Source organism: Pogoniulus pusillus, chromosome 9, assembly GCF_015220805.1.
Source record: "Pogoniulus pusillus isolate bPogPus1 chromosome 9, bPogPus1.pri, whole genome shotgun sequence".
Taxonomy (NCBI): domain Eukaryota; kingdom Metazoa; phylum Chordata; class Aves; order Piciformes; family Lybiidae; genus Pogoniulus; species Pogoniulus pusillus.
The window spans coordinates 26,148,837-26,173,102 of record NC_087272.1 but is presented as its reverse complement, the minus strand read 5'-3'; the positions used below and the strand labels follow the sequence as shown (position 1 = coordinate 26,173,102).

The window sequence follows — 24,266 nt, the reverse complement described above, 5'->3', positions numbered from 1 at the left end:
TTCTCTTCTTACACTCACCCTTTGAAGTGGACAGCTGGCTAATGCCAGCACTGTAGGTCATGACCCAGCTAGGCAAGCTAGCCCTGGTGCTGCCCAGACAGACCTGAGAAGCCTAGGTTTCCTAATCATAGGTGTTCCCATGGCCAGACAAATAGAGTACAAGCAATAGGCCAAATAATTAAATAGCTAGCTTTTCATCCCTGTGCTCCAAACACATTAAAAGAGGAGTGTATTATTATCGTCATTTGCAGGACAGGGAAACTGAGGCAAGGAGCTGAATTACCCTATTAGATTCACACAGGTGGTTGAAACAAAGCTTGGGAAGGGACCTGTTACCACAAGTTTGAACCTAAATAGCAAAGAAAATGAAGTAGTTATCTGCATTCCATCAACTGTTGTACCATGTGGTTGGTTGTGGGCATGAGTCCAAGCTAAGGACCCAAAACGACTTCTTCATCCCTAATGCAACAAACAAACCCCAAAACTCACATCCTCATATTAACCAGGCTAATCCTTTAAGCTTTGCCTGCATTTCTGCTGTCACAATGTTATGAGGACCTATGCTGAAAATTTAACAAAGGATAAACCCAGCAGATGAGCACAGTCCCTCCAACTACATAGATCTGATCCCATCTTTCCAAACTTCTCAGCTTCTGAGGGGAGTGATTTTTAATATGATGACAGGCTCTTTGCATGCACAGTAAGATAGCATTTTAAAGTATGCTTTAACAAAGCTTTTGCTAAGAGCACCTTGGTTCCTGATTACATCTCCAGCACGTGTCAGGAAGATATTGCGCACACTAATTACACTTCAGCAAATTCAGACTCAGATTTAATAGTTCAGCGTCTGCAGTACAAGAACTAGCAAGTCTTTCATTATTAAATATTGTACAGTTTACCAAATAGGAGAAAATTAAAACCAGATACAAAAGTGTCTTTATTTCCTTCAAAAACTGCTTTGTTCTGCTGCCCCCCTGCTTGAAGTGCATGATCTCATGCACGCCAAGAGACAGGACGAAAGGACTAAGAGACAAAGTATAGGAGAGGGAAGCCTTCACCTGGGTGCCTAGATCTGACAGGCTAGATATGCAGAGATATTTTTATGTGCTTAAAAACACATTTCCCTGTGTTTCTGCTCTCTGCCTTCAGTGACTGGAAGCCTCTGAGGAGAAGCAGGGATAACAGAAAAAATGATACTATGATTACCCCAATGATGCTAAAGTCAGACAAGTTTGTCCAAGACAGAGTGAATACAGCAATGCTGCTTCGTGCCTCACATCCAGGGGCTTTTCCTCCTCTGTATTCTAGCAGTTCAGGCATTTAACCCAAGAAATGGTGGTGACAAGGTTCACTGCACATCTAGCAGTGGAAAAAGTGAGTACATTGACAAAAGGCTGTTTCTCCAAAAAAAAGCCTACTTTCTCTTTATGCCCTCCATAAAGTCACTGACACTTCTGCAGCTAAATTTCCAAACTGCATTTTTTTATCGCAACAAAGGTCAGTATAAGAGTTTAGCCTCACTGGCACACCAGGGATGAGTTCACCAAAATTGTTAGTAATGTTAGGAGGAAGTTCTTCACAGAGAGAGTGATTTGCCATTGGAAGGGGCTGCCCAGGGAGGCGGTGGAGGCACCATCCCTTGAGGTCTTCAAGAGAAAGAGGCACTTAGTGCCATGGTCTAGTTGACTGGATAGGGCTGGGGGATGGGTTGGACTGGATGATCTTGGAGGTCTCTTCCAACCTGGTTGATTCTATTCTATGATTCTATTCTAAATATCTCAGTCCTAAGTAGAATACTGTGCACTTCCTAAGACAGACTGAGATGTGGAATTGTTCATTTGCCGTTTCGACAGAGCTAAGGGAATAACAAAAAGAGAGCAGTTATTTTGTTGGGTGTTAACAGGAGGTGGAAGATACTGACGAAAATGCATCTCCATGCAAAGGTTATGAAGGTGTTCAAAAGAGACAACCAGTGAGGGTATTTCAGTATGGTAAAAGCCCCAGCCAAAGCAGAAAGACACTGCATATATGCACGAGCGAGTCCTTTCTTGCCAGCTAGATTGAGAAAGAAGTACAGGGGACAATAGACAATACCTGGCTCAGCAGATGGGGAGAACATTAGAGCCCAGAGTGGCCGAAGGAGGTGTGCCAAGAGGTAGCGACAGCAAAGATCCAGCGCAGGTGATCCAACTGCTGCAGAGGCTAAAGACCTGGGGGAAACGGGAATGCTGTATATGTACGTGTGTGTGCCTGCGTGCCTGCCTCAGGTAAGCCAGCAGGAAGGAGGTCTCAGCAATGACAACGAGAGGTAATTACAGCCTGCAAAAGTCTGAGCTCGTAAAAACTGAATCAGATTTCCTCGAAAGTTCGTAGCTGAAGATTGTAGTCTGAGTGCATGAGATGAGCAAGAGACAGAGACTGAAGCACTGCTTGCTACGCACCCACATGAGACAGGCAAAAATTGTGGAGGAGTTCGGAGAGGTGTTTGGGAGGGAGAGTAAGGAGGTGGCTTACATCACCAGGAAACCACACAGAGAGGAACGTCACAAGAAAGGCAGTGGAAGGCTAAATGGAAAGAGATGAACAAGGGAGGGCAGGCAAGCAATATGGAAGTGGTGGCTGAGGCCCTGCAGCAGGTTGGTGTGCAGCAGGCAATCTCTACCTAGAGACAACAGGTACATGCAGGACAGCCCAGAAAAGGAGTAGCAAGAACTGAATTGAGGTGCTAGCACGATGGCTAGAACGGTCAAAGAAAATCAGAGCATAAGAGGAGATTTGAAAGCAAAGCAGTCAAACACAGATGGTGAAAGATACTGACCTGACCAAGAAAGGGTGTTGACGCAGAAAAGATGTGAAGGTAAGTCAGAGGTCAAGGAGAAAAAGTTTCTTCAGGACCAGGAGAAAGAATATAAGGAAAACAAAGCAAAAAGACCCAAAACTTTTGTCAGGCATCAATACCAGAACCCTGAACACAGGTAGCTCACAGGCACAAGAAATTAGGGGTTCATATAGGTGCTTTGTCTTCTGCATGACCCTGAAATACTTCAAACCGTACACATTTTGCAGGGTACATTTAAACTGATCACCTTCCCACCTCTCCACTGAGGAAAACCACAGCATGCCAAGGTCCTTTTTACTTCATTATTTCCTTCCTTATTACACCACAAGGCTGAACCATCAGAGTCATGAGATTCAGAGAGATCCGTGTTTATTTCCATACACCCTGTAGGGCACAGTCATGCCAGAACAACGACAATTGTTTCCTACAATTATTATCCCATTTCACACCCTTTCCTCTGGGTTATGAGAAGCTGCACACCCCCCCCTTCCTCAGCAACAGCCACAGCCAGTTTCCTTCCTCAGTAGAGACCAGCATCTTTCTGGGCTTGTCGCTACACTCCCAGCCCCCTTCCTTCTCACTAAAAGAAATGAAGTTTCATTTTCTACCAGAAACAACTCAGGTCACAATTTTGTTTGAAGAAAACTATTTGTTTGGCTCTTATTAAAATAAAGTATAAAAAAAAATCTTTTAAAATTGCACTTATACCATTATTGCCCCATTCAGAGAAAACTTTGATTCTTCTCTAAATGGCTACTAATCTCTGGCAGAAAGCTGCATCTTCCCTATCACAAGTAATCACAAGGTATACATGTACAAGACCTACAAGGTGACTTACATTGACTTGCCTCTCTGAAACAGCCTATAACAACAATTGTTCTTTTAGTCTTTACTACTTCTCTTAATTTCCTTTCTCTTCATTCACTCTTCCATCTCTTGCCCTAACACTGAGTTAATACCAGACATGCCCATTACAGCGATGCTCGCTCTCTACCTGTCTGGGCCAACTGGGACATTAAAATTTGCTTCTGAAAGTTTTCAAGTTGAAGGCTTGACTCCCTTGCATGCAGTTATGGCATAAATCTTCCTTAATATACAAGCCCATTTGCTTTTGCATGTATCAGTGCAGTAAATGCTTTGTCAAAAGTCTGGGTTTGTGCACTGCCCAGCAGATAAGCATAAGGGAGTGGTTATCCCAAAGGACCCTCTGGGATTTAAAGCCTTCTCCTAGAATGTGCCATTTCACAAGGCATGTTGCTGCTGCAGGATGTGGTCTGGCAGAACCACACCAACAGAGGCAAGGAAAGAAACAAGGGTGTGATTTTGAAAATAATATTTAATCATGCTGAAGCCACCTCTGCCAGGAAAAGCTGTTGCAAATGACTAATTACTTGAAAATTTCTTCTTTGTCCTCAGCCTGCTACAGCAACATCAGCAAGCTTTGTTGCTAATGCTGTCATCAACATATATTACATGCAAGCAGGACAGCTAAAGGGCATAGTCCCTAACATGCTCAGGTTCCTCTCTCACTACCCCAACAATCTGCCAACATCCTACATGACCTGAACCTTACACACCAAGCTGTGAGAGCAAGTCCATCCTCCAACCCTGCCACTCCTGGCATTTTTGCCGTGTTAAGCATGTGGATGCCTTAGATGTTTGATTCATTTAGGGCTGGCAAAGCAAAGCAATTCTTTGAAACATCCTATTACAACTTGTGTCAATGCAAGGTAAGTTGCAGGAGCAAACTGAGGAGCATTTCATTCAGCTCATTACATCCTACGAAACCATCTCTTAAACAGACCTGTGCAGAGAATGGTTTCCAAGTAACTACTCAAACCATCAGGTAAGATGGTGTAAGAAAGGCCTCTCTCACATGAGTATCTTGCTTCTTGGTCTTCTCTACATTACTTAGAGGGCACAGCTACTGCTGTCCTTTCTCTTAGCTGTTAGATACAGCCCTGTATAAGACAAAAATCAGGGCATTTTCATTGGTGGACCCAACTTTGAGGAATGATAGCAACAGAGAGAAAACCTACTACGACTGTTTCGTGCCAGATTACTTACCATGATGAATCATTTCACAGGAACACTGAAAAAAAAAAATCCCTAAGCAACAATCAGAAATGAGCAAAAATCCTAAATAAAACCATGTTCCATGACAGTTCAGCTGGTATATTTTGACTTGTTAAATAGTTCCACATTGTAGAAGTAGCATGAATCTATTTTTTTTTTCTCTATAGTTGGAGGTATTAATGAATTAGGTTATCTTTCCCACTTGTGACATTCAAAAGAAATGACAAAAGAATTTTCCTCAAATGTTTGTAATTTATGGTCATACTATATGAAATATTCACAAGTAGTCACATCCAAGTCATTGTAACTATTCCTGTGAAGAAACATGTAACCTCCTCTTTGGACATCTGCAGAGATCAGGCTCTCAAAACCACTAATGTGCTGCACTCAGTTTGCTCCAAGCTCAGCACTTTTAAGTAACAAAGCCTCGATTTTTCAATGAATACTGTAGTAAGTATCTCCTTTTGTAACAAGCCCCTGACACCAAAACCCCCTGGGTTTCACACAGGTCTTTACAACTCCATAATAAGCTCTTGGGAGGTCCCTAGGTTTTTCTTTCAGCGACAGGGCAAATTCCACAGACTCACTTTTCTGCTCCTTGAAGCAAATTATCAGATGAAGAAAATGATGCATCTGTAAAAGTAGAAGGAAGATCGTGTAATAGGCAGCATACCAGTGCACTGACCCCCTTCAACCCATGATGGGGAATTCAAAAGCAGCATTTCCAGGCTGGGATCTTCTGCTCAATGCTTTGCCTTTCAGTGAGAAGGGCTCCCTGTCTGCAGTGCCTACTTCTCAGCCAGGTCAGACCGTGGATGGCAAATTCTCATTGCTCTGAAATCACAGACAGGTTCATCCCCCTGGCCCTTGGGACTTGGCAACCACCATCACTACACAAAGCAGCAAGGGGAGCATCTTCTGCAAGTCACAAGTCACTACAGAATCCAGCTCTGTGTTAGTCATGGGGTCTGCAGATTTAAAAAACAAAACAGAGACACTGAATTCCTGCCTTTGTTTCTGCAGCTTCCATTTACCTTTTTGTTATCAACTTGAGTATGTTTCTCCAATGTTTTTCTACTCTTTAGATAGAAAATGTCTGAATACTCAGGCTGCCTAAAGAAAGCTAAGCAAAAAGCTTTGGTCCAGTTGTCTTCTCAGCCAGAATAAATACACAAGAACTCCTCCAATGGATAAACTGCAACCTTCCACAATATTCCACTCATCTGTAGTTAGGAAAGTAATTCCCACCCTTGCATTTAAACATACCCAACAAACATGTTCTTAAAAGAAACAAAACCATTTTAATTCTGTTTGTGGAGCACCTGCATTTTCAGCATCGTCTAGTCATCAGCATGGACTCCTGGTCATGAGTGTCAAGCATGTGGGGTGCCCAGTGCCACCTCTGTAAACAATGATACACACACTGACATCCATCACAAAGACAGGGAAGGAAGGGAAATTTCATTCAAATAAGTGTCAAATGGACTGAGGGAAGGAAATACAAACTGCACCAACACTACTCCTTTTAGGACCTCATCTGTAGCGTTCCTCTCCCTGTTTGTGATGTACAATAATAAAGGTCAGAAGCTTTCAAAGAAACATGCTGATGCTTTCAGTTTCAAGAAATTTGGAAGCTAACAGTGCAAGCAAGATATCTTGCCCAGACACTGCTAATTAGTCAGGGAAAAAAAAGAATTAAAAAAAAATATATGTGAGTCTATTCTCTGATCAAGTCAGTAAAGCTATCTCCTGGTGTCAAAGAATAGACTCCTATCTAATGAAGTCAGGCACGCCATTACCAATGTATTAGTCAGACAGGCAGCTCGAGAGTCTACGCTCAGAAAAATCTTGTAGATAATTGCCTGGGCTTGCAAATGCCACTATAACATATTTCTAGTGATGCTTTGGGCAGCATATTTTGTGTGAGTTATACCATTAGGAAAGAAATATAATCTTGCTTTACTGCCAATAAACTTTGCTTACACACACGCTTCTGAAGGGTTCAACTATAAAGCGGAATAACTGAAACGTATGAGCAGAGAATTGTTTGATTTTATCCCACCGTATCTTCTGCAATCCATCTGAAACCAAACACTTAGAGCACTACAAAGAAAGCTGCAGTTTGTCTAGAAGATAACAGAAAAGGTGATTCTTCTTGCCAGCAACTAAATAACACAAATAACCAACTCTACCAGCAACCTTTTTTGTTAGCCTGTAATAACAAGTGTGACCTCCCCTTTTACCAAGTCCAGGCTGAGTTTGGCTCCTGCACTTACAGAACAGTTCTATCCAACTGTCGTTATTCATGTTGTCTTCACAACCATGATGAAAGCTGCAAATTGTTTCTGAAAGGGCACTCTCATGGAGACTTGAGAAAGTGTTTCCTGGCTGGACTCTCAGAAGCTGTTATCTTAAAAATTCAACAGTAAAACTGATTTTCTTGGGCAAGAAGAGAGGAAATGGATGTTTAGAAGAAAGAATACAGGTGAATCACAAAGTCTAAGTTCTCATATACTCTTTCTCTCCTTTGTTCACCTTAGCTTGAGGCATCTCTAATTATTTCACTAGAAACACAATCTAACTCTACTGTCCATGAAAAGTGGGAATGAAAGTTGGCTCTTTTTTGTAAGATGGGATGGGAAGCTCTAATGACCAAGCTTCCTTCAGCTGAGTTTTTATAACAGGCCCTAAAAGCACAAGAGACATCAATCTACTTAGCTCCTTCCTTTAACTCATCCTTTTCTAGATCTGCTATGGATAATGAGATCCAAATCAGCTGACCAGCCACAATGAATACAAGCAGTTTGACCCTACAGCAGGAGCTGCTGCATTGGGAACTATAGTAGGTGGGCCAAAAAGCTTACAAACTTTGTATGTTTTCTGTGTTTTTATTGACATCACCATCTATGCAAAAAATACATGAGTAGAAGTTCAGAGGTGGTGTTTTTTTTTCAATCATTTATTCTGAAGATTAATTCTCTTCAAGTCAATGAAGCAGGTATTTTCATAGCCCAGAGGCTATCTGTCAGGCTGCAGAAAGACTGAAATTAAAATGTCAATTCCCCTCCCCTCTATTCACTAAAGACCAACTTCAAGGCTCACAGCCTCCATTAAGTGCTTTCTGCCAAAATGTTGAGATAAGAATGAAAGGAAGGAGATAAGGAAATGATCATTAACAGTAGTTTCTGAGTCTAAAGCCAGACTGAAAACATGATTTAATGAATAAAAAGATTGTGGCTGCACAAGGAACAGGTCAACTGAAGAAAAAAAAAGTCACAAAAGAAGTGAGAAAAATGAGGTTATGAGAGAAAGATCGAGCACTTGGTTAATTTGTTCTCCCTAGCTTCCACTGACCAAGTCTTTACAACCTAATTTGTCAGCATTTAAAATTAAATAAAGGGCAGGCTTATCCACCATTTCAGACTGTCTCCCACAAGTGCCTAAAACAGCAATTTCTGGGTTTCTGGAAAAAAACAAAAACAAACAACAAACTTCAATGATGCATTAAGTGGCTGGCAAAGCCCAACATTTTCCCAAGAGCAAGCAGCATGGTGAGAAGAGGTCCTATCAAAAGCTGCTGGCAGCTATGGGTCTGTCAGTCTCAAAGAGCTGAGGCCAACCAACGTTTTGTAGGGCCTTTTGTGGACTTTTTTTTCATTATTTGGTTTTTTGTTTTGTTTTAAAGCAGAAGCACATTGCAAACAAAGGCATGTTCATAGTTGTACATTCAAGGATGTATTTAACTTGCCTCACAAAAGTCAGTGTCCAAACAGCGGGGGTGGAAGACCCATCCAGATGTCACTGTGTACTCCCAGGTCTCCCATTACACAGAGCAACAGGAGGACCAGGGAAACCTGTTATGCAGGAGCCAGGGTTACAAAAGGACCTGTCCACAGAACAGCATGTAGGAGATGCGGGAATCATTCATGAGATCCACCAGACATGCTGTAAGCTGCTATCTTCAGTGAGGTGTTATGGGTTAAATGATAGGAGAAATATGGCCCAATGTCATGGCTGTGAGCAGGAGATTGAAATAAAGACTTCCAGAGGTTCCTTCCCAGCCAAATTACATTACAATTCCACAAATATCTATTTGCAGGCAGTAACGCAGAGAAGATAAGGCTTCAGGTCACAGTATCACAGGATGTCAGGGGTTGGAAGGCACTTCTGGAGACCTTCGTGTCCAACTCCCCTGCCAGAGCAGGACTATATAGATGTTGCACAGGGATGCATCCAGATGGGTCTTGAAAGTCTCCAGAGAAGAAGACTCCACCACCTCTCTAAGAAGCCTGTTTTAGTGCTCTGTGACTTTTATACTAAAGTTCTTCCTCGTGTAAAGGTGGAACTTCCTGATCTGTAGTTTACATCCATTGCCCCTTGTCCTACCAGAGGGCACAAGTGAGAAGAGGCTGTCCCTTCCTTCTTGACACTCAGTTCTCATATATTTATACACATTTATTGGATTCTCCTCTCAGTCTTCTCCTCTCCAGACTAAAGAGCCCCAGGTATCTCAGCATTTCCTCATAAGGCCACGCTCCAGTCCCTCATCCATCCTTGTAGCCCTCCACTGCACTCTCTCAACTAGATCCCTGTCTTTCTTGAACTAGTCTGCAGCAATTTATCCTGGTCTCCTTTCTTCCTCCTTCACCCCAAGGTAGGTTTTTGCCTTTCAGTTGGCACATTGTGGGTTCTTGTGTTGGAGCAAAAAAAAGAGAGCAAAGGCTACAGGGCCTTCATGGTGTTGACTTGCACCATCTCAAACCATTGTCACAGTGCAGGTATAGAGGAAAGTTCAGTTCCTGCTAAAAACAATAAGGGGCTTGACTCCTGCAGCCAAACATCTGAAATTGGACCTCTGCCTCCCTCAACAAAGCAGTAGCAGAACTAAAAAAAAGCAAATTAGGTAAAGATTGACTCAAGCCCTTTCCATGTCTGTCCTAGCTCCCAAAGGATGGTTTCTTGTCTTGCCTTAACCATCTCTTGTTTTTAACTGCCAGAAACATGCTGCTTACAAAACACATAACCTGTCTTCAAGTAAAATAGCACTGCATGTGTTCCAAGAGTTAACTTTTGAAGGCTTAGCCCCAGCTAGTACCAAATGCAGCCAACAACCTTTCTGGAGGCATCAGAAGAGACAAGATGCCTCTGAGGAAGGTGTAAATTGTAGAAGCAGGTAGAACAGAGCCTACAGAAGAATGATGCCACAAGCAGCAGGGTGGCATATACGTTGGGAAGGGTCAACACTTCATCATGTGTTTGGTATGATCCAAACACAAAGCCACTGGTGGAGAGGAAGACAAGAGGTTGCATGCTGGTGCAAGCTTTTAAGCAGAGAGATAGCACTGAGAAAAGGTCAGTCACTGACAAAGGCAAAAGCCACACTTGGTCAAACACTAAGTTCACAGAGAAAGAAATTCAAAAGGCAGGAAGTGAAAAGCACAAAAAGCAATTCATTGCAACAGCTCAGTTTGCAAAGGAGGGTTACAGTATCCCAGCACTGCAATGTGCTGGATAAGCCTGAGCTAGCTTTAAGTCAATTACTGCAGCAGCTGGGAGTTAGCCACTGCTGTAAACCCTAATTGCTGGAGTTGAAGAATGCAAACCACACATGAGCTGGCTAGCTCAAAACTATCTCAGATATATTTATGCTCAGCTGCAACACATGCAGGGAAAATGAACAAGACTAACAATGAAACAGAGCTTGGTCATCTTGTGAAAGTGCTGAGACCTGTGATTTCAGGAAGGGCAAAGAAAACTCCACAAGATATCACTTCCCTTTCCATCCTTGCTTTTCCAGGGTGGGAGCAGGTCACTTCCTCAGATATACTTCTGGGCATTGCCAAAGAGAGAAGAAACCAGACAGCACTCACAAATGTAATTCAGTAGAAGACACAGATTTGCCTTGAAATGCAAATCTCATATTTTCTGCCATAATTAGGTAAAAGCAAGCCATATTTATTACTAAAACCTGTAGGTAACATCATACAAGAATCATGACTTTGCAGTTTAGTGAAAGAAACACCATATAAACCATTACAGGCTCCAGTTCCCTTCCACAACACTGTGTAGTTACTGTTTTCATAGCATATACCAAGCATGCAAAACCACAAAGCAGGGCAGTATGAAATGCCTACTCTTACACCTACTGACCCAATGGGTCCTGCACCTATTTATTTAGTGCCAACCAGAATAAAGTAAGGATAGCCATTTATGAAATAGTATGTGTTCATGGCTGCAGATTCAAGTTAAACAGATCTAAGTTGCTGTGGTTGTAAACTCACCATAGCTCTACTAAAGCTTTCAAAACTTACACATGCAATTCATCATGAAGCAGGCTGAGGGGGTGCCACAATAAGTAATTACTACAGCCCAAGCAGTTAAAACACAGGCAAAGCAAATCCAGGCAGGTTTTGAGCAAGAATTCTTTCCCCAGTTGCCTATTTACAGATTACCTCTTATTCACAAGTAACTCCATATGTGAGTATAATTATCTGAAGGTTCTCACTCTGAGAACGCCTACGAATTTCAGCCTTGGGTCAGTATTGCAGCAAACAGCACGCAACCAGTCTGACACAGCCACCAAGATCTCTGCCCCAAAACACTTGTGCTGTCAAAAAGAAGACCAGGAGCAATGCTCGAACAAAGTTTCCCAGCCGGTAGCCCTAGAAGCACCACCCATCCTTGTACACAGTTATTCAGGCTGCCCCAAAGTTTAATATTGCAAGTGTCCTCAAAGTGGGAAGGGGAAAAGGTGCAGAGCTGAAGTTCAGGGTCGCTGACATAGGTGACAAAGTGTGCTCTATGAGACAGGAAGGTTTGAGGAAGTCTGCAGTAAAGCGGCAGGGGAGCACAAGCTTAGGCACCTGCATGCTCAGGTGTTAAATGCTAGGCATGGCAAGGTCAGTGGTTTTCAACTTGGACTCTGCAGAACACAGAGATCTGTGAACTCCTGTTCAAAAGCTCTACAGAAAGATGAAAGGCACCACTTAGATCTGCTGTATTTCCCCTGGAAAGCCTGCAAACTAGAGAAAGCCAAGGATCATTACACTAGCAGCTCATTGTTCACGGGGACAGAAGAAAATCTAAATGATTCAAAACAAAGGAAAATCTTCAGAAACTGGAAATAAGTGCACAAGACACTGAACAGAAGTGTTTAACAGCACGGAAATGACCAAAAAATTGAAATAGCATGTCCCAGTTGTTCAGTATTTTCCTAGGTAGTGAGAAAAAAAAAGTTCTGTCAAGCTTATTTCCTCTTTACCTCTGTCACTCGTCACAAAAATGAACTATGAAGTCTGAAGCTCACTTTTCTTCCATCTCACAAAATGACTGATGTCTAGTAGCTCCCAACAGACATGATATGTTTTGGCCTCTTTCTCTCTCAACACAAACATTGAAGAGATTTGAGAGATGGCACTGGGATTAATTTAAGTAACCACTGAAACCTGAAGCCCTACAATTATCTGAGCAGAAAAATTAAGAGACTCATGCACTGGCACACAGGTAAATCTGCTTTCTCTCTTTGTGAGCAAATATGTCACTGAATGAGACTAGCTGATGACAGAGGAAAGCATAACAATAATAGATGTAGTGATTCTGACACTAAAATATTCTGCAACCATACAGCACTTGAAAGGTAGCCAAGAAGCAAGTCCCTACAGACCTTTCCAACAGCTACTAGGCATCAGTTTCACCAATGAGCTCTAGCTTGATGCCTCTAACAAAGGCAAACTAAAAATCAGAAAATACCTTGGAAACAAAGCCAAAGAATTTGAATTAATAATAATAATTAAAAAAAACCAAAAAACAACACAGAACTATAAACTAAAGGCTACCAACTGCTGCAACAAATAAAAAATGACAAAATGATAGCTGCTAATTCTTGCCCAAGAAAAGAAACTAGAATGATTGTAGGTCAAGCTGCCTGCTTTCTGTGACTTCATCTTTATTGACAAAGTGTTAATTAAGGCTTCCTCTTCATACTTTTGTTGAAGTATTAATTAAGACTTCCTTTTCATACTTTCCCAAGGGCACCTAAAGACCCTGAATGCACTCTTTTGATGTTTGTTTTTCAGAGTATTGTTACACACCAAAAATAAAAATGCAAAAAATAATAGTCCTGATTAGTTCTTAAAGGGGTCCCACCTTAGATGCAGATGAGTCTTTCTGGGGTTAACCAGGAAGAGATTCCTCTGGCAAATCTCCCAACAATAGTCAAGCAAACACAAAAACACACAACCTGCCTATGTTTTAAAACGTGAGTCCTCCTGAGTCTTTCTGGGATTAACCAGGAAGAGATTCCTCTGGCAAATCTCCCTACAATAGTCAGGCAAATACAAAAACACACAACCTGCCTGTGTTTTAAAACGTGAGTCCTCCTGAGTCTTTCTGGGATTAACCAGGAAGAGATTCCTCTGGCAAATCTCCCCACAATAGTCAGGCAAATACAAAAACACACAACCTGCCTATATTTAAAAACGTTGAGTCCTCCCACCCACCAAAATCAGATTTAACTTCCTGTGTGCATCTGCATCTTGTTGAATCAAGACTACTCAAAATAATGGAAAACATTTGTTCATACAGCACTTAAAACATTATATACAGCCTCACACACACATCTATAGGAATGAACACTAGCCAACAGTGTTCATTGCTGTTGTGGACAGTGGAATGCTTAACCACACAAAATTTCTTAGAGAAACACTGCAAAACTTCACAGCACTGTAGGTCCCACGTTATTCCATCTCCACCTTGCAGGCACCTCCCAATCTGCTGAAAGATGGAACTAACACCATGCAGCTAGACCTCCTAAGAAAATGCTTTAAGTACTATTGAAGTCTCTGTTTGCAATAAAACCAGAGCAGATCTGACACGTGAAGCACAACACTGGAGATTTTCTGTTTTCATCACTAAAAATCTCACCAGCCTCTCTTCTCTTTCAGTCTCTCCCACTCCTTCCAGATCATAGAATCACAGAATCATAGAATCAACCAGGTTGGAAGAGACCTCCAAGATCATCCAGTCCAACCTATCCCCCAGCCCTATCCAGTCAACTAGACCATGGCACTAAGTGCCTCATGCAGTTTTTTCTTGAAGACCTCCAGGGATGGTGCCTCCACCACCTCCCTGGGCAGCCCATTGCAATGGGAAATCACTCTCTCTGTGAAGATGTTTATACTCATAAAGGAGACTTCTTTACAAGGCTGACATCTGGTCTGAAGACCCTTATTTGAAAGATATACCTGATTCTAGATCATCTAAGTCTGCAAAGATTGTCCTGCTCCCTGCTTACCCACACTTTACCCCTTCAAGTCTATTCTCTGCAGCTTCTCACAAAACTGAAAAATCGATACAGTTAAAAACCAAAATGTTAATTAGTAACACCAAAAAGGTTTTTCTTTTTAACCAAAAGGATAAGTGTGACAAATTAGCAATGACGGCAGGAAAGAACAGCATTCTCAAAGACTTTTTTCAGCCCCACTTCAGAAGCATTGGTTGAATGTGTCCTTTTACATTCTCTTTTCTCAAATTAAACTAGGGTAAAAATTCCCACCATTTGTTTTTTAATAACCTCTCCAGCTAATAATGTCTACAGTGTTGCTGTCTTTGCTTTAAAATACACCTTAAAAGCCTGTTTTTCAACTGGTTAAACTGCCTTGGGAACATATGGCTAATTAAGACATCCTTACAGTCCAGGTGAGTTGCTCACTTCTTGCAGTCAGAACGTGGCCACACACAATGTGACACTGGGCACCTGGAAACCTCCTTTTAGGCTCATCCAAATGTCCACTGTTTGCTCCTCCGTTGGCTTAAAAAGACATATGAACACCAAGTATGTGGCAGTCCACCAGAACCTCCTTCACCTACTCTCCTTCCCAGTGCTGCAAACATTTCATGCTGTTCTTCAGGCTTTTGAGATTGCCTGCATCAGCCTGGGCAGGAGCCATTTCCAAAGCCCCGTCAGGAGGCTGAGTCTCCCATCAGGAGGCAGGCTGAGCAGACAGAAATCTTCATGTAGGTGCTGACCTACTTCTGGCTTCAGAAGCTAGAGCATCTCGACAGCACCCTCAGATTAAGCAAGGTATACAGGCTTCTCTGAGTAGAGACAGTGGAGACAAAGGAGGCCCTTCAGGGAAACCCAGAGAAAACACTCAGCTTGCTCTTAATGCCAGCTATTGTTATTTCATCCGCCAAAGAAAAGGGAACTTGTCTGGGCACTAACCCTGCAATACGCACACGCAGGAGAGCAAACATTTAATGCCGGGCTGCTGGAGCAGGAGGCAAGGGCAGAATCCACTCCTACATGGGCTGGGAAGCAGCTGGAAGGTTTGAGGGTAGGTTGAGCACTATTGGCAGCCAAATAAGACACCGAGAATCCTTTGATTAAAACAGCCCCTTCTAAAAGAAAAGGTGGGGAAATTTGGGGGAGGGGAAGAACAAAATAAACATAATATCCCCAAACAAAAAAACCCACCCACCACAAGTGCAGAAGTTTAGTGCATCATTGCTTAGAACTTAAAAGACTGCAGTTTACCTCTCTAGAATTTCAACAACAAATTAAGAGGCAGTGATAAATCTCATTTATGTGGGGTTGATCTCTTTGGGAAGGGACATCAGTAATGAACTCTATGCATCGCTACTGGCACAGTTGCCAGGCTCTATAATCTCATGGACCCAAGGACAACTGTAAAACAAGGTAAGTAGGCACAGACTCTTAGGGCATTAAGTCTTCTTCACAAAGATATGGAGGAAGGCTGACACATCCAGAAGCCTGCCTGTTTCTTCCATATTCTTTGCATGCAGAAAGATAACCATCTATGACCAAAGTGGAAAACACAGCTATAGTCTGAAAGACTGTAATATTAATCTGTACTACTTCTTAAGACAGAAGTTCCACTATAGTTGGTACAGGCTTTTTTTTAAGGACAAAACCCCTTTTCTATTAAAAAAAAAAAGAAAATCATTTTATAGCCCCACAACAATACCAAAGACACTGCTACCACATCTCAACCAGACTGCCAACACCCAGCTTCTTCTATTGCTAATAACATATTAGAAGTTCTATAGCTGCGGTGTTAAACACAGTCCTTGCAGTCTCACCCCTTGAGAGCCTTTGAATACTGAATATCACAATATCACAGTTATCATCAGGGTTGGAAGAGGCCTCACAGAATACATACACTACTGCACACACGGCTTCAAGACCGCAGATAAGCAGGAGTCACTGGAGCTGCAGGTACTGGCAAGGACGGATAGTGATGAACAGTCCTGCTACAGTGAGGGGACTGAGCTGCTAGGCAGCCACTCTAGCCCCAAGTCTTTCCCTCCCAAAACGCATTTCTTCCCCTTCTGATAGCACCAGGAGGAGGAATCAGCCTCCCTTAAGGCCAGCCTAGTCCTGATGGCCACTGCATTTTAGGCTATGTTATTGGGGAAGCCACTGGCACTTGTCACCTCTCCAGTCTTCTGGTGGGATTTTGCATAGCAGGGCCTTCTCTTCTCTGAAGGCAAGCCTACACTTTCTGAGGCACTAATAGCTAGCAAAACCAGCTTCAAACTACAACTTCATGAAGATACCCAAACCAAGCCAAATAGGAACCCATTTCACTGTCAGCATGCATAGATTATGTAAAGAGCCATGCTTGGAGTCATTTATTAACAGTTTAAGTGAATGGGCTTGCACTTCTAAAAGAGTAATTTTTGATACAGCTGCATATACCTCCATTAATCAGCTGATAGTGTAAGTCAAAGATAACCTAAAAGAGTACTGTATTTTACTCAGACTTCTGTTTTGGTGTCCTAGCCTGTCCCACCCTATGGAAGAACAACATGCATGGATTAGAACTGCATCCAGCTCCAGACAACAGACTAGAGAAGTCACAGAATCACAGAAATACTGAGGCTGGAACAGACCTGTGAGATCATCCAGTCCAGCCTATGACCGAACACCACCGCATCGACTAGACCGTGTCAGTAAGTGCCACATCCAGTCTTTCCTTAAACACCTTCAGAGATGGCAACTCTACCACCTCCTTGCATATTTAAAGTGCACAGCATAACAACTTTCTTTTGTAAGAAAATGAAAAATAGGCTTAGTAAGTGCAGATGGCAATATTACACCATTGGTTTTTGCTGCAGAAAAAGAAGACCTACTTCTCTGGGTAGTTATTGCCCTCTGAACAGGTCCTCTATTGCTGTTTGGGCTCATGAAGAGAGCCCTATTAGAAAAATGGAGCCATGAACACCTGCTCAAGTGCCAACAGGAAAGCACTTTGTTTCATCAAAATATAGATGTATGTACATTCTTGACATTCTGGTATTTCTCATCACACGTCTCAGTTGAAATCTAAAGTAACAAACTGAGGGATCAGGTATGCTAGAAAGAAAAAAACCCTGCACATTTACAAATTCAGTAAAGGGCTTTTACTCTGAGAACTACATAAAATCCTTTAAAATCTTTCCAGATCTGGCCCACCCAGGAAGCTCTTTCAATATTGGAAACTAGAGACTGCAATAACATTCCCAGCAGTCAAGATCATTAGAAAACAAACAAAACATCCATGCTTTTTCTGTTTAAACAATTATGGAGAAGTTCCTCCCATCCTCACATTTCACAGCCACACTTTCTGCAGGGGAAACCACCGGTTTTGCAGCTTTATTTTCTCCAAACACTTCATCACTTCCTTGAATAGCAAGAAAAGAGGACCCAGGGAATCATGTTTTCTGAAGCTAAGGGAAGGTGCACTGTTGCTCACAACACATCTTTGTGTGCGTAGAGCCTTGGAGGACACCTGATCCACCTGAGCTGCAAGTTTTCTGCTACTCTTTCTAAACAGACGTCTTAAATGTAGACAAGAACGTGGTAAAGCTTTGTCATGCCCTATGTGGGACACGATAAAGTTCTTTTGGCCAGCAGAAAGGAAGGTAGGTTCACCATCTAGACGAACAGCCTAAGGCAACAGCACCAGAAGAGCTGGGAGACAGCACCAACTTAATTAAAAAATATCTGTACTTAGTTCACTAAAATCATTACAACTTGATAAAAAAAACAACATGCCTCTAACAAATTGCAAAGACAGGACAAAGTCAGGAAAGGATTACTGAGTTTTCATGCTGCAAAACAATGGAGAGGGTGGTATGAGTATGCCTGTGGTTGGCAGACCCATGACCACCCCTTGCCATGGCCCCCAGGCACCCCATGTTTTTAAATCCAAAGTCTTTTTAAATCCAAAGATGATCACATACAAAAGAGGAGTAGGACAAACAGAAAGGTAATTTAGCAGCAGCTGGGTGCCATGTGATGCTGGCAGCCCAACAGCTGATTTAAGCACTAGGAATAACACCTGACAAGGGCTTCATTCAGTGCACAACCACTGTGTTGCTCCACAGAAAAGACAAGGACCCTTTGAGGAGGAAAACGAGGAGAACTTAATTAAAGACCAGATCCTCCTGTGCAGATAAAGAGATGGAGAGTACAAGGGCCCTGGTGCCATTTCTGCTTCAGCCACCACAGTTGCCTTACAGCATGGCTGCTTCATACAGAGCATACACTTAACTTGCAAGGCTAGATGACTTATTTGCCACTGGGAAGAACTCTTTTCTATACAATGGTGCTCTTTGTTGGGGGAAAGGAGGCGGGGAGACAGTACTAGCTGGCCATTAACCTTATAAATCCTTCAGGAATTGCACAATGAATATCATGCATCAGTGTATTTGACTTTGCTTCTTCAAGAGAAGTTGCTTTGAGTGAAAAAAACAACCCAAAACCCAAACAAAACAGAAAATAAATTAATAGGCCATATCTTTCCTTCCTGTGTGCTTTTTATTTTCACAATACATTTTTAGACAACCTGCACTACTCTTTCAGATCATCCTCAGCTTTCTTTAAAGAACAAGACGTGTATCTGGCTCCAAGATTTTGCTCACAGGACACAAGCACAAACCGCATACTGAGCAATCAGGCACTTTGTTTGCAGTCCGTACTCCTTTAGCTCTTACTTCGCTCTACCCAGTCTCTAAATGCTGCTTTTACAAAGTCCATTGAAGGCCCAACCCAACTGATCAGTGAAGTTATTTGCTCAAAGTTGGGAACAAATTCATAAGCTACTCAGCCAGGCCATCAGCTTAAGTTTACTTTTCTTTTTTTTAGGTTCAAATAACCACCTCACAGACATTAAAAATGCTTAGTGAATCTCTAAGTTGGGGTGGGATAGAAGAAGGAGGGAAAAAAAGAAGTTTACATCCCCTGAAGTTCCCATGGTAATATCACAGTGCATACAAAAGGTGTAGATGAGTGTGTGGTAAACTCCTCCTCAGAGGTTTTATTACTATGAAACCTAATGCTCCCTCACTGAAAAGAAACTTTCATGATATAAAGGAGATAATTGGGAGAGAAAAAGACAATTCACATTTTATGACTGGCTATAGATGAATAACATTTAATGTCCAACAGTCTACTCTGCACTGTAATCATCCACTAATGACTGGAAAACTCACTGTGAAAATTACTGAACCTAAACTATTGGGGTGTTCATTTAATTTTTGGAGGCAAGAGACAACATGGCAAAGACAGAAAAGAAAGGGAACACTTAGCTCCAGCTCCCAGCGTGGCAAAAAATGTTTTCCCCCCATGCCTGGCTGAGCAGGAACAATGCACAACAGCCCTGCCCCGACAGCTTCTCTGAATTATAACTTCTGCTAGTTAGTTTAATTATTGCACATACATTTCTTGAAAACTCCTTTTGAAACATCAGCTTCTAATTGGAGAAATTGCTCTGAGCTTGACCGAAGGGTTATTATAAAGTTTGGTCACTTCATTTCAAGCAATCATTACAAAAGGGCATGGCCCTTCCACAAAGCATATGAAAACCTCTCAAAGATGCCCATTGTCTGAGACACAGAAATCAAGTGCAAGAGACACAGAAGGAAGTCTCATCTGAGAACACAAAGGGCAATGAAGACACAAAAACGATGTGGAGCATCCTGCTACACCAGCAGCACCTTGCATAGAAAAGCAGAAAGGCAAGAGGAAGAGAGGAAGGAAATCATCTTCCAGGAGGACAAATTATTAGTGGGTGCAAATAGAAGGTGTGTCAAAGACAAAAATAATAATGCTCATTTAGGACTTAGGTTGCAAAATCTTGCAAAGTTACAAGAAAGCTTCAAATCACTCTTACCAAAGACAACTAATTTCATCATGGGACCTATAGGTTTACATAAGGTTTCCCCTTAATCCTCCAAACCAGCAGATTTAGCAGGTATTGGTTTGAGGGTTTTGTTTATTCAAAGACTGCTTATGCTTCCCAAAGGTTCCACTTTGGCCAATTTCAAAAGCTAAACACACCATTCAGTCTCCTAATACCCAAGTAATTCTGATCACTGTGAAAATAGACACTGTGCATAACCATTTAGTTTAAGAAATGGCCAGAGAATTAAGTTTTCACAGAATCACATCATATATCTGATTGGAAGAGACCTCAAAGATCATCCAGTCCAACTCTCAGTCAAGCACTGAAGCGTCAACACTAAACCATGTCTCTAAGCATGAGGTCCACATGCTGCTTGAACACCTGCAGGGGTGGTCACTCAACCACTGCCCTGGATCAACCATTCCAATGTTTCATAACCCTTCTGGTGAAGAACTATTTCCTATTATCCAGCCTAAGCCTCCACTGGTGCAGTCTGAAACCATTTCCTCTAGTCCTGTTGCTTGTCATCAAGAAGAGGCTGCCCCCCTCCTCACTACAGCCTCCCTTCAGGTAGCTGAAGAGAGTCACACATGAAACACTTCATCCCCTGTATCCTCAAGCCCTAAACTGTGCTAATGCTTTTTTTCATTCATATTCCTGTCCTATTTTGTGGTAGGGCTTCAGTTTACAATTCAGTAATCAGTGGAATCTCATGTGGATTTTTATCTATGTACTTTCTGGCTCAGATACACCTGTGCCAAGGACTGTCCAGATCCTGTTGACTACAGATTATACTTTAATGAATTTTTCAGTATCAAGTCAGGGTGACTTAAACATGGAAGTACCATTCAGCCACAATCTCCTGGTTTACATTTTACAATCCCAGCAGCAGAAAATATGCTACACATATTAGATATTCAGTGTTCTCTTTTCCTTGCCAGCTATTTTTCCCTCCAGTTATGATCTCAGTAGCCATTACAACCCATTATTCATCAGACCAGCCAATGCTCTGGACCACAATGAAAAAGAAACATCAGCAACAGAGGTTTGAAAGTCAAGCTGCAGTAGTGATGAAGGTAAAGGAAAGTATTGTCCAAGGCTCTGTGGTACATGGAGGTCATGGAGCCAAGAAGAGGAAGCATTTCTGTCCCTTGGTCCTTGCCAGGCAGCAGTGGGAGGCCTGGACACTCCCCCCATACTGCTTTGGGACTGACAGTCTGTCCTCCAACTACCCTGTCACAGCTGGGCTCCAGGGGCAGGTGGGACAGAAAGTCACCCCTACTTTTCTGGAAGCAGCCAGTCAGCCAAGCAAAAAGTCAAGAACCAACCCCATACCCTGCCACAACATTGCCCAGGTGCCCCAATGGCCTCCGGGGTGCAGGGAAAAAGGTTGTGTGTGTCCCAGCCCAGTCAGGCCTGGGCACATCCTCACTGCCACAGCCAGCCATGGCAACCTCCTATTCGCACCACAGTGTGGGAGCTATGGGCTGGGCCAGGGCAACAGAAAAGAGCAGTTTTACCAGCATTGAAAATACCTTGCTTTTTTTTCCCCTTGACCCCACCAGTTATTTATTAACAGTAGTAAAATATTGCTATTCTTCACTTCTCAGCCAGGCAGGTGTTCCTCTCAGCCCCATCCTCCACCACTCTCCTCCCCCGTCCAAAGCTGAAAGGGGACTTTTTGTCTGTAGGTGCACTGTTCACTGGTTTAATGCTACAAAGTGGAGGTGGTGTGAGAGAGCTGCTAAAAAAGCCATGGCCTTTTACCCATTAGGTCCCTAATTATGTTGAAAATACAATTACACACATTTAAGCAGATGCTCATGCCCACGGGCCAGGCCCATTACTTTGACTCTAACTACATAACTTTACAATAAGTGCAAGCTGCACTTGGTTAGATGCAAGACCTGAATTATCAGTCTGGGTGTGGAAAAAAAAAGCAGTAAAAACCCAATATTTAAAAATGTTAAAAATCAACGTTGCCATCTCATTTGCCACAGCTAAGGACAGCACACAACAGGTAAGACTCCAGCAGGTCCCTGCTCTTCTTTCATAGCCTTTAATCAAATACTGAGAAGCATTTTCTATTTTTAAAGTCAAAACTTTTGGCTCCAGTCTTTTGTAAATTCACAGCAAAGATAACCCCTCGAGGAATGAATATTATTTACACACTAGTGAGTTTACTTATTAACGTGAACTTCCAGCAAAAGCTGCATTTCCATATTTTAAAACAGACCTGTTTACATTCCTTGTCTGGTTTTAGTAACGTCAAGGTCAGAGCACAGCCTTCAACAGCTCTCCCTTGCAGCAGGCAGAGGAATGTTGCCTGATGGATAGGGTCCAGGGACACCCCAGAAATTAAACACTGACCCTTATGTGCCAACAGGCAACAGGACCCATTCCAGAGCTCATACCTCTTGGCCCAGCTACAGCCAAAAAGCCCACAGGAGCTGCAATGAGCAGCTGGCACAAACCACTGCCCACATCTCTACGGTCAGCATCACACTTTGTTCCAAAAGTAAAGGCACAAATATTTAAGTCTTGGGTGAAAAGCACATGCAGATTTTCTCCTCTTGTTTGCTGGCTATGAACAGTAGTTCCATCCAAACCTCAGCCACAATGTACAGCTGATACCTACCAACTTTTTACAGTTCTCTAAATATTGGCAGAATATTGAAAACTTTTCCATCACAAGACAGGATTTATCACCTGTTTTCCAGCACTGGTTTGTTGTCAGAAGTTCAGAGGGAGTTTCTCTGTGATGAGGTAAAAAAAGCTCATCGACTCATTTTTAAGTAGGCAACTTGTTCTGAGCTTCCCCCTCAGCAAGAAGTGGCAATACTCAAGTTAATCAGATGGGGAACTAGTGACATAGAAGTATATGAAAACCAAGCAAAAGGCAGGACAGTAGAAGAACAGAAGTGATCAGACTTTGTATCATTTATTCCAGAAGGACAGGGACAGCTGTAAAACACTCAAAACTGAGATTAAAAATGGAACCAAGACACACCTCATACTCCATTCTTTCTATGAACTTTACTCAGAGTATTTCTTTAAAGACACACTTGGGAGCATCCCATTTTAAGAATCTGAAACTTCCAATGCCAGGGAGCATGTCTAGCTCTGTGACCTGGTCCAGGTGCCTGCAGCACAGAACACAGATGATAGAAGCTCTATATGAAGAAAACAAAGTTTGCCTCACCATCACCACTGCAGCAGCCATGGGAAGCAAGGAGACCTTGACAGCAACAGCAAAAAATACCCTTACAGTTTGTCTTCTTTCCATAAAAGAAAGTGCATGTTTCAAGCTGTGAAGGCTGGAAGTTACCTTAAACCCTAAGGAAAACTTCGCATCTGTTGTCCTTCGTGACTCCCCAGTGTATACACCAAATAGCCACGGTTTTATTTCTTAAGAGACTTGTGTGTGTGTAAAAATGTGTGGTAAAGATTTTGGACATACATGCTCTGGTTCTACCTTTTATCCCCCTGAAAAAATTCAGGAGAGATGTGCTCCCTCCTAGGCCAAACTGCACACAGGCAGGAGTCCTCTGGGACTCCTTCTTCAGCCCACTTGCAGCATGACAGACCTGCCCTTGACTGCTCCAAAAGCCACCTGCCTTGCACCACAAACCCCATGCATTCCTCATCTCCTCCTCCTACTTTGTGCTATAGAAGACATCTTCACAGCAATACTGTAATACAAGTTCAAGGTACCAAGTAGATCCAAATATAAAGTGAAATACTAGCTTAGGAAGCCTAGAAATGTTGAAATTAGCTTTTAAAAAAAATAATGTTAGAAATTATTACCTTGAATGAACTGATTATAACTAGTTAAAAGCCTGCACCCTTTGCCACGGTAAGCAGTTATTCCCACATGAGAGGAGTCTTACAGCTCAGGACAGTGTGGGATAGTCCCGCAGTAGAGAGCAGCACGCCGCAGGACAAGCCGCCGACCAGAAGGACAAGCCGACATTGCGCCTTGAAAGAGGAACACCCCAAAACTGACAGCCTCTGGTTCTAACCTCTCCCGCTGAAGGCAGCGGCGGAACGTACTCCAACTCGGCTCCGGCTGCCGCCTGTAACTCTTCTGGTAAACGCCAGGTACTTGGAAGGCATCATTGCAACGCCACTGGTCCTGCCCTGCTCACCTCTTCCCCCTCACA

General features: G+C 42.6%; 1 protein-coding gene across 3 annotated transcripts in view; it reads right to left on the bottom strand.

Moving 5' to 3' along the window:
- Window positions 1-24,266, bottom strand: part of LOC135178239 (storkhead-box protein 1-like) — a 73,094-nt gene that overhangs the window by 48,292 nt on the left and 536 nt on the right. The window contains exon 2 of one of the 3 annotated variants that reach the window (XM_064148963.1): window positions 4,999-5,883. The exons of the other annotated variants lie outside the window; for them this stretch is intronic. Coding sequence (XP_064005033.1) covers window positions 5,768-5,883 — 116 coding nt within the window. The 3' untranslated portion in view covers window positions 4,999-5,767. Of the gene's footprint in view, window positions 1-4,998; window positions 5,884-24,266 lie in introns of those variants that run through there. 3 annotated transcript variants of the gene reach the window in all.